This window comes from Vespula vulgaris, chromosome 11, assembly GCF_905475345.1.
Source record: "Vespula vulgaris chromosome 11, iyVesVulg1.1, whole genome shotgun sequence".
Classification (NCBI taxonomy): domain Eukaryota; kingdom Metazoa; phylum Arthropoda; class Insecta; order Hymenoptera; family Vespidae; genus Vespula; species Vespula vulgaris.
In genome coordinates, this window is record NC_066596.1 from 590,771 (window position 1) to 603,998 (window position 13,228).

Genomic DNA, 13,228 nt, shown 5'->3' on the forward strand with positions numbered 1-13,228 from the left:
AAGAATATTCTCTCTCTCTTCATCTTTCTCTCTCTCTCTCTCTCTCTCTCTCTCTCTCTCTCTCTCTCTCTTTCTCTCTCTCTCTCTCTCTCTCTCTCTCTCTCTCTCTCTCGCTCTGTCTCTCTCACAGACATGTAGTCTTTCTCTCACTCTCTCCCTTTACTTCAAAGAAATTTACTCATTCGTGAGACGCAAGGTTTCTGTGTCGGAGAAGGAAGAAAGGTGACTCTGAAAATTATAAAAGAGCGATCGTATGAACAGAGGGGAACAGTCGCCACCAAGCACGTAGCTGACTTGTGTCTAGGTATGTATTTTTTTTTTTATTTTTCCTTTTATTTATTATATATATGATATGTTTCTTATCTTCGTTATGTTACATTTAAGCGCGGTAAATTTTATTTATTTAAATGATCATATTTTCTAATCTATTTCCGATAATTAAATCAGATAATTATTCATAATATTATGATTATATAATAATTAGTCAATTAGTAATTTAGTCATATTATAAATAATTTTATTGAACGTATTATCTTGTAAGCTGATATTTCTTCTAATAATTTACATATATATATATATATATATATATATATATATATATATATATATATATATTAAATATCATATATATTAAAGTAAGTAAAAGATTGAAATAAATATTCTTGATTCTTTTTAATCGAATTATTGATACTAGTCACGATACTAGTCAAAGCAATATATAGTACCGATCGACGTAAGATACATCACAAATACATTATTTCGACGAGTACATATTGTCTGCTATAGTAGTAATGTTCTTGAATTTGAAGGTCTACCATTCTAAAGTCCAAAAATGTGGCTCATGGTTATCTTCTTAGTTAATACCCTTGCAAAATAGTTTGGCATTAAAATCCTGTTATTAAGAAATCGGTAGTAATCAAAAATTTTTATATTTTTATCTTATTTTGAATTTTAAAAAGAATACTTATTAATACTTAGATAATATTTTTTTTTCTTTCTAATAAGGAGAATTTAGATATTATTTTTTAGATAGTATTTTTTTCCTTTCTAATAATTTACATTTCTATACATTTCATATAAATTAGTATGAAAATATCGATGATAAAAATAAAAACGGACACTTAAAGTATTAAAACTGCTAATTTATAAAAAAAGATTTTATTCTCTTAGAGCACAATAATTTCTAACTAACTTAACAAATTTTAATTCTTTTCGAAATAATTTTTGAATATAAATAAATTTATATTACTGGTTTATAATTAATAATTTATAATTAATAATCTTTAAAATTTAATTTAAAAGATCAAAACTTCTTGATTCATTTAATATTTTAACATTTACCACTAACAGTATTTGTTTTTTATCGTTGAAATAATTTATTGTTTATTTAAAATTTAACATTTTTGATAACATTTTGTTTTATCGATCGTATTATAATACTCCCGACTTTCACGAGATTTTTTTGTTTTCATAAAAATTGTGCCATTAAAGAAAGTATTCGTTTAATCCTATACAATGACACACTCATTGAGTTTCATTGTATTAAAAATTTCTTTTTGATGAATTACCGTCAAGGAAAATAGTTATTATCATTAAAAGTAGAAATAGAATGGAAATGAAGAAAACATGTCTATACAAATATTTTTTATATATTTTGAAAAAATGAGTTTCGCTGGACGATTAACAAAAAATTACTGGATTACTTTTACATTTTTGTGCTTGTTCGTATAACAAAAAAGAAAAAAAACCAAACGTTTCTTTAATTTTTTCTTTTTTACAAAATTATTTAAACAAATTGTCTTTTTAAAAGAGTAAATACATTTAGATTATTCTTAAAAAGAAAACTCAATTTAGAAGAGAAAACCATTTTTTATAGTTAATCTCAAAAAATAAAAACACCTTAAAATTTTAATTGAAACCACGATGAGACTCGACAGAACAAATTCTAAAGTTCTTTTTTTTTCGCGGTTAATTGAAAATAACCGTGACATAACCTCAATTCGTAATAGTTGTTGCACCGAAAGAAATTTTACTAAGTATTACGTGTAACTATTATACGATTCTATAGTATCATATAATTAAACAACCGCGGATCTCGTTATCCATGGTAGATGATGAATTTAATGGAATCGTATGTATACGTAATAGTTGTAACGCATTATGAAGAAAAGGTGGCTTGCTTTTACCAGAATCATACGTAACAGCAATTGCCTCTCGAAAGGTAATCTTAAGAGTCGGCTAACCGATAACCTCCACTTTCTATACGGAAGAGATCGATATTAGTTATAGCTTTGCATTTTAGATAGGCCATTTGCCTTTTGTGAAATTTCGATGAGAAATGGCATCGTCTTGAAGGGCGCCATTTTGCAATTTGTATATATTTAAGTACGTACCATGTGTAATTGCTTAGATACGTTAATCATCATTATCATCATCATAATTTTGATAAGACCTGTATGTTACGAATATTTCATACAAATATTTAGATTAGTAATTGTAACGAAACTTTTATTTGATTATAAAGAACTTTAACATTAAAAGTGCTCACCTAAAGTAAGGAATGCAAAATATAGGATTTATCATTTACGACAGAAGGTTTATTATTATTAAATTTATCACCTATTAAGTTTCGATGTTCGCATAAAAATCTTAAAGTATAAAATGTTTATGCGATCACTCTTTTTCGAATTTTTAAATAAATCAGATTTAAATAATTTAACATCGCACGATTATTCGAGCGATTTTAATAAAGGAAGTTATAAAAATAATTATATACCTTTTCGGAAATTGACATTGTTTTATAGTGAAAGAAATTTCTTGAAATTTGGGATGTCTCTCTTTCAAATTTTTAATTAACGTCATCATTTATTTAGGCTGTTATATTTGAACAATAATTATTTATCGATCGAATTTCGATCCAGAGCACCTAACTTCAATTTTTTTTGACATTTTTCGATTATCATCCGGTTCTTACGTCTGTTACTCATGTTACGTCTGATACCGAAGGAACAAAGATGTTTTACCTATCCGGCACGTTACGTAATCGGAGAAAGTTGTTGCGACACGTAATCGGAGTACGCAACATTTAAGGATATACGCACGAAGATAGAACGTTTATATTGTTTTTTTTTATTTGTTTATGATTTAAATGTTTCGAGTATTATTCGATATGTTATTTTATTACTTGAAAAACAAAAATTAAAAAGAAATATTTAGATTGATGAAATAATGCAATCTCCATTTATATCCTTATTTAATGAATAACACATTCTTTATAGACGATTAATGAACATAAAAATACGTAACTTTTTACTTCTGAAACTCTTGACTTCTGAATCATAAAAAAATCGTGACGTAAAACAAATATTATTCTTTTTGAATTTGTATTGGTCCAATAATTATGTTTAAGTAAATCCTATCTCATGATGATCATGATCTTAAGATCTTGTTTTTTTAGAAAAAAGTATTTAAGGATATAATTTATTCATTAAAAATAAAAACAAAATAATGTAGATGTATCAGGTTGCCCAATAAGTAATACGTTTTCAGCATTTTATATCTAAATAAAAAACATTATTTGTTTTTACTGTACTAAGCTATTTTTATAGCATAATATATTAGATTGACTTATAAGAGCAATGTCGGAACATTTAATACAAAATATTACTGTTGTTTATCTAGATACGAAATACTGCAAATTTCTTTACATTATTTATTACCGATTAAATAAATAATAACTTAAATAAATAATAATTAAATAATAAATTATCATCGATTAATTTTTTTTTATAAAATTTGATCCTTGATTTTTCAAAAATTGATGTTTGTTCATTCAAACTATGTACATGTGTATTAGTCTCGAGTATGATTGGAATGTAGGCAATCAGGTCAAACACGTTTGTAACGAAAGTGAAAATAGAGAACGAGAGAGAAATTGCTTGCTAACTCGCATGACGAAGCGTAAACTTATTTTGTCGTCCATTCTCCAGATAAACATTATTAATCTTTATCGATCAATTTGTAGGATAATAGCAATCTTTCTACAATCTTAAAACAACGAAGACAGAAAATAAGATGGATGGTGCTGTAGTAGAATGGGTTACCGAAGAGGACAATTACGAATGCAAGCTTTCCAACGAAACAAAAATACTTGCAAAAAATGAGCTCAGAGAAGATAAGAATACACGTGATCAAGCACTGGAGCAAATGCGTAGTTGGATAAAATTAAATCCACGTATTAAAAATTGCCGACTCGGTGAGAAATGTCTAGTCTCATTAAAAAAGAAAGAAAAATAAGAAAAAAAACCAAAAATAAAAAAAAATAGAAAGAAAAGAAATGAAAGAAGAAAAGAAAAGAAATCATTGGCAAGAGATATGAATATTTAAATTATGTTACGTTAACTTTCGTTTTTCTTTTTTTTTTATGTCATCTTTATTTTAAATACGCACCCCTAAAAGATTTCTTTTATTTGCCTCATATATATATATATATATATATATATATATATATATATATGTATGTATATATAACTCTAAATGGATAATAATTATCTTTTATTTTCACATTCGGCTAATATTTTTCTACCGTCAGATGCACAATTTTTATTGAGATTCTTACGATGCAAGAAGTTTAACGTACCTATGGCTCAAGAAACTATCGAACGATATCTTCTCTTGCGTCAAGTTTATCATCCTGCATTTACTCATTTGGATGTAATGGAACCAACGATGGAGGAATTACTTTCCTTGGGGTAAGATCAAGAATGAAGAGGAATAGAGCCCTGTCGTCCTACGAGTTTGGAAAATTTCGACGATATTTCAGAAATCTTTCCACTTTTCGTACGTTCTCGAATATGTTTTATTATTTTTATTAATTACAGATATCTATTCGCTGCACCAGGTCGCGATCATAAAGGTCGTCGTGTTATCGTTGCTAGACCAGGTAATTGTACATATGTATAATAATTATTTTAATTTTATGATACATTTTTCCCCCATCATTATATCTTATTCTAATTTATATTTAATCATGTAATTGCTGATGAATGAATCTTATAAATTTTCTATAATTACTTATAGAACAGATAGAATTATTATACTATTAAAGAAATTTTGTTTCTTTTCTTTTCTTTTCATTATAGGTGTTTTTGATCCACATAAATATACAAACGCAGATATGTGTAAGATACATGCTATTACTTATGAAGCTTTGATGGAAGACGAAGAGAGTCAAATTCGTGGATTTGTTCATTTTGCTGATGGTGCTGGTGTCAGCTTCCCTCATCTTACTTTGTTTACACCTAAGGAAGCTGTTCGTATTGTTAAAAATGGAGAAGTAAGATCGTTATATTGTAACTATTGTATGTTACATTATATAATTAATATCAATCATGTTTTAATATTAATTATATAATTATATAAAATAAATATAGTTTATATATATAACCATACACACATATACATACACAGGGTGTCCAAAAAAGTTGGGAACGAACTTATGCTACGTATTACTGAGATCAAATAGATGAAAAAAGTTCATATAAACTTATGTCCGAAAATGTTTTATTGAAAAGATATATGTTTCTGAAGATACTCATGGTATATTATGATAGTTATAAGAAATGTTCTGAAATATTTCTCTCTGCAAAAATGCAGACTTCCACTCGTCGAGTTATATATGTGTGTGTACACACACACACACACACATATAATATATATAATATATATAATTGTATATAATACTTATTTAATATATATATATATATATATATATATATATATATATATACATATATGCATATATAAATATATTTATTAATTATGTATCATTAAATTTCGACTAAAATTCGATAAGAAAAAAAATGAGAAGACCAAGAACTGCTCTTGGTTTGTTTCACTTTCAAGTTTACGATATGGATCGCATGGAGAATATCAAATGGTCAAAATAATATAATCATTCGTCATTTTTTTAGTGAAATCTTTCGAAGAATAAACATTTCGATTGGATATCTGGAAAATTTTTGTTTTCAGCGTACAGTACCGATGAGACATAAAGAAGTTCACGCTATCAACGCACATCCATCTTTGAAATTTGCCCTTGATTTTGGAATGTCCTTAATCTCCGAGAAAATAAAAAGTCGTGTTAAAATCTACACTAGTTTGGAAGATGCATTAAATAACAAGATGGATGCTAGTATGTTACCTAAGGAGTATGGTGGTACTATGCCTATGAAAGAAATGATTGGTAAGAAAAATTTAAATATATTAGAAGAAATTTTTACAAATTATTATTTAAATGATCAATGATATTTTTTTTTCTTTTTTTTTGTCTATTTTTTCTATATAGATCTTTGGCGACAAGAACTATTAGAAATAAGACCGATATTGTTAAGTCACGATAAAATGCAGGTATGCCTCGATCAATATTCTGAAAAAGCACGAGAAGGTGCCGTATCTGCTTTAAAACAAGGATTTGGTTGCTCGAGTGTTGGTTCCAGTGATAGCATGATGTGTGGCATCAGTGGTTCTTTCAGAAAACTCGAAGTCGATTGAAATTTTACGAATCGTTCTTCCTTTATTAATAAATAAGATAGTTTGATCTTTTATTTGGGGTTTATAAATATTGGCAAACAATCAGAAGTGTCAAATCGAGCCACTTCTGGATAAAATGTTTCGATTAATAAAAGTTTTTTATGGGAACGGTGTGTGTAAAATGGTAATTCAAAGAGATTTAGGCTGTTATAAAAAATACATACGATATATATCAATTAAGAAAATATAAAGGTAATTATATTTTTGTTAGGTAAAATATAAAATATATAGCCATAGATATCTCCATATATATCATCTTTTGTACATAAGTTCTTCGTTTGGTATCAATTATAAATAAAATGTGTTGGTATAAAAAGATCATTTAAATTCTCTTTTCATCTTTTTTTCTTTTTTTCTTTTTTATTATAATGAAAAATCGTTTACAACATTCACAGTGTTATCCACTTAGCTACAATTTTACGTATAGTTTCTCTTGCCTTCCTTAGATCAGGCAGATCCGTAGGAAGATCATTCATTAAATCTTGACAATGAGATGTACCTAAGACAAAAATAAAATAATTCATGATGTATATACAATTTATAACTAGGACAAAAAATCAATTCATGATGTGTATATAAGTACCTTTTATAAGTATAGCTGGTGTAGATTCATTCAAGTCTATTAAAACTGAAAGTTTATGCCATGGATCTACATCGCCATTTGTAAAAATAACATTGCTTATATCCGGTTTAAGACCACCGTAAATCAAATTTGTTCGCCTTACTCTCGATTTCAAGAAATCAGCATTATAACTGCAAATTATATGGATAATTAAATTGCTGAATAATAATGCTTCAAAATATAACTAATATAAATGATTTACTAATTTCCATATAACTTGACGCAAATATTCAGGAAGTAATCTAATGGGACGAGAGATCCAAAAATCGAATCTTTAGAATTAGTTGTCGAATAATAACCATACTCCGTACACGTTTGATAATACCATCTCCTTGCTGAAATATACAATTAAATAATATCAAACTAATAGATGTTTATACAAATCAAATATATTAATAAACGCATTTATATTGCAAAATATTCATGTATATGTAAGATACATATATCATGCAAAAAATACAAAATAAAAAAAAAACAAATTCATTGTCAAAATATATAAATAAATTTAACGACTTAATAAACTTTTGTCAAAATCTTATATCTTTAAAAATATGTATTTATATAAACATTCACGATCTATTGATTATTAACTGTTTGAAATTTATGTAATATTTCAATTTTAACTTACTTATACTGTCTAAACTCCAACTTATATTTTTCTGACGTGATATGAACTGTTCGTAACTCGCATCTAGACAACTACCGTCAGATTCACTCATCAATCGAGCTAATCTTTGAAGTGGTGATCCTAAATACGTTGCTGTCATATTATCACAACAAAGAGCGATATCCGACTTATTATTATCCTTATTTTTATTATATTGAACAGTTCCAGCAAATTTCTATTACAAACAATAATGTTTTAAATAATAATGGTCTTCACTATTATAATTCTTATTGAAACGCGTACGTTGAATGATTTTATTTTTCCTTTCATTATCGTAATTTCTTACCTCTATGAAAATATTTATAAGGTGACTAATATCATTGTTAGATTTCACATTCGGTACTTTGCATAGACTAAAATATTATAATTCTTAATTATTTTTCTAATCTCTTTGATTTTCAAGAATTAACGTATATACGTACTTGAAATATGTTTTCAATTTCTCAGCACCGTCATTAGTAGCCAACAATTCCTTTATAGAATCAAACGCAGCTTTAACATCGATCGGACACTGTTCATTATATTTTTGAAGAGAACTAGCCACGATGTCGTTATATTCTAAAAATAAAAAAAAGATTTATCGATCTAAATTAATTAATAAAAGTTCAGAAAATAAAAAAATTACGATATTTACCATAAAAATCAATTTTTGCGTACACCGGAGCACTGCTAGCTACGGCTCCCTGTAAAAAAGGAAATAAAGTTTGACTCCGTATGAAATACGTTTCGAAAAAACAAATTTCAAACACACATTGAAAAAAAAAAGAAAGACTTTTACCTGAATGAGATGAGGATATTTTAATCTAGCCCATACTGCCATATTACCTGCATATGATCCACCGAAAACAATCACTCTTGCGTTTTCCTTACCAAGTTTTTTCTTCATCTTTTCGATGAAATAAGCTACGTCGGCCAAAGCTTGATCAACGCTTAAATATTGCAGATTTTCTTCACTAGTATCTCTAAAATTAATCATTCATAATAAAAATATCTGAAAATTTTTTATTATCCAGGTATTATTTGATCATCATCGTACTGTATAGGTTTGCTCTTTCCATAGTATCGATGTTCAGTATAATACATTATGGCTCCATGAGCAACAGCAATGTCGTACATCAATCCATTTGTCAAGAAATTAGGTTTTATTTCCCATTCTCCGCCGAGCATGATCAATATCGGTCCAGTTTGTGTTGAAAAAGCAGCATTTTCGTAGTAACGCTGTATTAATGTTATTGCAAATATTATTATTATTGTAGATATCTAATCAAAAGAATGTTATTTAAGAATAAAAAAATTATTACCATATTCCAAATATTACTGTCACGTGAATTAAAATGATCCAATGATTGAATCAACCATTTCTCATGTACATCTTTTGCACGATTATTCAATGTTTGTGGCTCATCTAAACCCTTAAAAGTAAATCCATGGAGACCAAAACCATCGACGAGTGAATTTGTAAAAACTAACAAAATTAATAAGACGTGCATTTTGAAATGATACATCACTTCTAAATCCTACAATTTCTTTATATTTCACTTCTTTTATTTTGAGTCACGATTGGATGATAAGTGTCGATGTGATATCGGCTACAATTCATATATATTAACGACTGATATCAATTTAAAAAATATTTTTATATATGTCACCATTCAACGAATAAAGAGTCAGATAATGTAAACCATTATCAGTTGATTTGAGAAAATCTTGATTTCACAAGTTTTTCTTTACAAAGATAATATCGACGGACTAATCTTGGGACTCTCGTAAATGAACGATAAGATTTTTTTATCAATAAAATAGCCATTATTGACAAACAAATTGAGATTTCGAGTTCCTACATTGAAATGCTTTTTAAGAGTTTATCTTTATTGAAAATCTATTATGTTTATTAATATTGTATTTAATGTAAATAATATGTATTACATAATAAAAAAAAGAAATAAAGTGGGAAAAAAAAGATATATTACATCGTATTAAACATTACGTTACGTAAAATATTATCACCGTTTATTATCTTCTTCATTATCAGAATCGGTTGTTGTCCAACCGTCAGGAGATCGTTTATTTTTAGTCCTACGTAATTCACTATTATCAGATGAAGAACCGGAATCACTTGAGTTTACATCTTCTAATGTATCATTGAAATTTTTACTATCCCACTTTGATTTAAGTTCCTTTTTCTTTTTTTTAACATCGCTATCTTTATTTTCGGTCTTAAGTCTATCAACCTCATTCTCGGTTTTTAAACTCGAAAAATTAAAATCATGTTCCTCTGATCGTCTCAACTTATATTTAGTAATTTCATCATCTTGATTACTATCTGTAGAATACGTTTTTGAATGTTTGTGCTTTTTAGAAATTGTCTCGATTTTTTCATCATTATTACCATGTTTCTTTTTCATTTCGTTAGAATATTTTTTGAAGGATCGTTCGCTCTTATGAAATTCATCACTATCATATTTCTTCTCGTAACACCTCCGAGATCTAATTGAACTTGAATGACGATTTTTCCTGTTCATAGACGTTTTACTAGGTCTTTTGGAACTTCTGGAACTTCGGTCTTGTTGTTTACCATATCTAGAAGAACGATGACCATTTCTTTCGTTTGAATGTCTATGCTGTTTTTCACTATTTCTTAAACGTTTTTCAGGTGTTTCAATTTCAGGTGATTCTGACCATCTCCAATTTCTACTTTCATCAGTTTCATCATAGATATATTCTTCCCATGTAGACCTGTTCCTACTAAATTATCAAAGCAACGAATGAAAAATTGGATTTTAATAAAAGAAGACGAGATATGCTTACCTTTGTTCGCTTCTTTTGCTATTACTTTCTGAACCAGCTGCTTTTGAATAACGCGATGGACTTTTGATATCATATTCAGCATGAGGATTTTTAAAGGTATGCAGAAAGTTGCAAGCTCTACCTTTAGGACACTTTAACATCCCACACACAGCACTTCTCCATGATTTCAAATTAGCAAACTCACAATTCAGTTGTCTGCCAGCGTACCAACGGCCCTTTAGCTTTCTCAGAGCTCTTGCAGCTTCTCGTTCTGTATAATACTCAACATACAAATTACCACGTAAATGAATCTCGGTATTACAACATAGTTTCAGAGTCTTAATTCTTCCTAGAGATTCCAATTCCGGTACAATGTCATTATAAAACTCACAAAAGTGTTGTCTGGTTTCAGAATTTTCAAATTCCAATGCAATATCTGTGTCATATTCTGTCGAGTTCTTTTCCAAAGAGAAATGTGAATAAAAATTAGGTATTAGAAGGATCTTACTTAGACAAACTCGACGATGATTCCTGGAACATGTATCTCCATACCTATATAAATATAAAACAAAACTTAGATTTCTAAGTTTCTTTTCCTATTTTTTATCTTATTAATTCTTTATGTTTTATTTATTATACAACCTACCTGCAAGCACCTGTTTTAGTAAAGAAAGGACAAAGTTCTTTGCCAGGTTGACTGTCGATAGTTTCTCTAAGAGCTTCTGGCGTTTTTATTCCTTTGTCTATATAATCATCGATTTCCTTTTGCAATAGTTCCCTTCGTCTTATCTCCTCTTCCCGTATACGTTTCTCTTCCTCTTCTTTTTTACGTATAATTTCTTGCTTAGCCTCAAACTCTTTTCGAATTTTTTCCTCTTGTTCTAGCTGCTGTTGTCTAGCTCTTGCCTTACGTTCCTGAAGGATACGCCACTCTTTTTGTGCTTTAATCTGAATAATATATTCATGTAGTAAATAATTTATGATTACGATATAAACAAGAAATCATTCAAACCATTAAATATTAAACTTGAAATAAAATTAATTGAAAATCGAAACATTTTGAAAAGAAAATTATATTACATTGTTAGATATCATATATTACATTGTACACGTCAGGAAGTTGTATTGTCAACTTCCTGACATATTAACTTTTTATCTTTTTTTCAAATCTTATCATATATATGTAAGTCATAAAAAAGAGAAACGATACTCTAATCAATTTCTGTTAAAAAGAAAATGTTTTAATATCAACAAAATCACGATAACGATCTAGATTACCTCCTCCTCAAGCCACAATTTTTCTCTTTCCTCATGTTCTCGCTTTTCCAATTCTTCTTCTTCTTTCTCGCGTTGTTTCTTTGCTTCGCACCAATTCAAATATTCCGCGGTACATTCGAGTGCTGCCCTCAATCGTTCTTCGTCTGCTTCGCGCTCCTTTGCAGCCTTACGACGTAAACGTCTGCGTCGTTCTCTCTTTGCAATACGTCTCCATGCTTTATGACTGCCCAATACTGATGAACGAACCTCCATCAGTTAGCATCTTCCTTTTTTTTAACACAAAACTAATTTCGATTCGTTTCTCAATGTGTTCTAACCTTTCAAAATGAGACAAACCATGCGACAAAACAACCCCTTGAACGGCACGTGTTCGACGCCATTTCGCTTACGAACTATAACTAAATATGAAAGTGTTTGTTTCTTTGCATACTTCTTAACCCTTAGAAAAAAAATTTCTGTCCTGTAAACATCGAAGACGAACGAAGAAGACACAGAACTATGGTATTTTATATATTTTTTATTGAAACAGAACCGTAAATTCGTGAAGATGACAGCACTATGTGCTCCATCTGATGATTAAATGTATTACTAATTATATACAACATATGTTGGTAAAAGACAAATTCGCAACCGTTTATAGTATTTGTTGCTAGATGGCAGAATATTCGACTTTCAAAAATATAAAAACCGACTATATCTTTTAAATGGTATTAAATTGCTTCGAATAATAGAAATATATATATTATATATACTTACTAATATGATAATAATAATAATAATAATAATAATAATAATAATAATAATAATAATAATAAAATAATAATAATAATAGTAATAATGATAATAATATGAACGATAATTGAGATTACGTATTAATTTATGAAATTATATGTATATATTTTCTTTTTTTATTCAAAATCATTTTATCGAATTAAGTCAATTATATATTACTTTAATGCCTAATTTTCTCTCTCTTTTTCTTTTTCATATTTTATTTCTTCTTTTTTTTAATAAAAATTTTACATGTTTCCTAAAAAAAACTATTTTATATTATTTTAGTTTAATGATAAAGTACTCTTAAGGAATAAAAATACTTATACGTTTTCTCGAAACGATTAAACACTATAACAGTTTTTTTATTATGTTAATTAATGAAATTCTCATATTCTACATCCTTACGAGTATTTTATAAAGTTTTGATAAAAGAAAAAAGGATTTTTCTCTTATTGATACGGTCCTGAAACAGGTACCGTTATACTTGCTGGAGCGTTGAACCACGTACG

The 13,228-nt window shown here is 28.1% G+C and overlaps 3 protein-coding genes across 5 annotated transcripts; 1 reads left to right on the top strand and 2 right to left on the bottom strand.

Moving 5' to 3' along the window:
• The first annotated feature begins 194 nt into the window (after window positions 1-194).
• Window positions 195-6,912, top strand: LOC127067399 (clavesin-2-like). Its single transcript, XM_051002235.1, has 7 exons — window positions 195-304; window positions 4,025-4,255; window positions 4,592-4,751; window positions 4,881-4,942; window positions 5,142-5,335; window positions 6,031-6,244; window positions 6,347-6,912. Exons 2-7 carry the CDS (start codon window positions 4,075-4,077, stop codon window positions 6,550-6,552), a joined length of 1,017 nt encoding a protein of 338 aa, XP_050858192.1. The 5' UTR covers window positions 195-304; window positions 4,025-4,074; the 3' UTR covers window positions 6,553-6,912.
• A 6-nt stretch (window positions 6,913-6,918) lies between these two features.
• On the bottom strand, window positions 6,919-9,717 carry LOC127067398 (putative serine protease K12H4.7). Its single transcript, XM_051002234.1, has 10 exons — window positions 9,182-9,717; window positions 8,917-9,098; window positions 8,659-8,842; window positions 8,515-8,563; window positions 8,303-8,438; window positions 8,167-8,233; window positions 7,842-8,055; window positions 7,416-7,548; window positions 7,175-7,344; window positions 6,919-7,090 (listed from the first exon to the last, which is right to left on the bottom strand). Exons 1-10 carry the CDS (start codon window positions 9,383-9,385, stop codon window positions 6,981-6,983), a joined length of 1,449 nt encoding a protein of 482 aa, XP_050858191.1. The 5' UTR covers window positions 9,386-9,717; the 3' UTR covers window positions 6,919-6,980.
• A 151-nt stretch (window positions 9,718-9,868) lies between these two features.
• On the bottom strand, window positions 9,869-12,521 carry LOC127067397 (U2 small nuclear ribonucleoprotein auxiliary factor 35 kDa subunit-related protein 1). 3 transcript variants are annotated; one of them, XM_051002233.1, is made up of 5 exons: window positions 12,263-12,521; window positions 11,946-12,178; window positions 11,314-11,615; window positions 10,689-11,219; window positions 9,869-10,622 (listed from the first exon to the last, which is right to left on the bottom strand). In XM_051002233.1, exons 1-5 carry the CDS (start codon window positions 12,282-12,284, stop codon window positions 9,884-9,886), a joined length of 1,827 nt encoding a protein of 608 aa, XP_050858190.1. In that variant the 5' UTR covers window positions 12,285-12,521; the 3' UTR covers window positions 9,869-9,883. The 3 variants fall into 3 exon arrangements, with proteins under 3 accessions (XP_050858190.1, XP_050858187.1, XP_050858189.1); XM_051002230.1 differs by having other exon boundaries at window positions 9,869-10,625; window positions 12,263-12,520; XM_051002232.1 differs by having other exon boundaries at window positions 9,869-10,625; window positions 11,946-12,520.
• Window positions 12,522-13,228: the final 707 nt, after the last annotated feature.

Excerpts from the sequence above, each read along its gene's own strand:
- LOC127067399 (XM_051002235.1), top strand. The coding sequence starts at position 4,075 with ATGGATGGTGCTGTAGTAGAATGGGTTACCGAAGAGGACAATTACGAA. Across the intron at positions 4,256-4,591 it reads TATTAAAAATTGCCGACTCG|ATGCACAATTTTTATTGAGA; the intron begins GTGAGAAATGTC and ends TTCTACCGTCAG. Across the intron at positions 6,245-6,346 it reads GCCTATGAAAGAAATGATTG|ATCTTTGGCGACAAGAACTA; the intron begins GTAAGAAAAATT and ends TTTTCTATATAG.
- LOC127067398 (XM_051002234.1), bottom strand. The coding sequence starts at position 9,385 with ATGTATCATTTCAAAATGCACGTCTTATTAATTTTGTTAGTTTTTACA. Across the intron at positions 8,843-8,916 it reads GGAAAGAGCAAACCTATACA|AGATACTAGTGAAGAAAATC; the intron begins GTACGATGATGA and ends GATTAATTTTAG. Across the intron at positions 7,091-7,174 it reads ACCAGCTATACTTATAAAAG|GTACATCTCATTGTCAAGAT; the intron begins GTACTTATATAC and ends TTTTTGTCTTAG.
- LOC127067397 (XM_051002230.1), bottom strand. The coding sequence starts at position 12,284 with ATGGTTTGTCTCATTTTGAAAG. Across the intron at positions 12,179-12,262 it reads GGTTTGTCTCATTTTGAAAG|TATTGGGCAGTCATAAAGCA; the intron begins GTTAGAACACAT and ends TTCGTTCATCAG. Across the intron at positions 11,616-11,945 it reads AATTGTGGCTTGAGGAGGAG|ATTAAAGCACAAAAAGAGTG; the intron begins GTAATCTAGATC and ends TATATTATTCAG.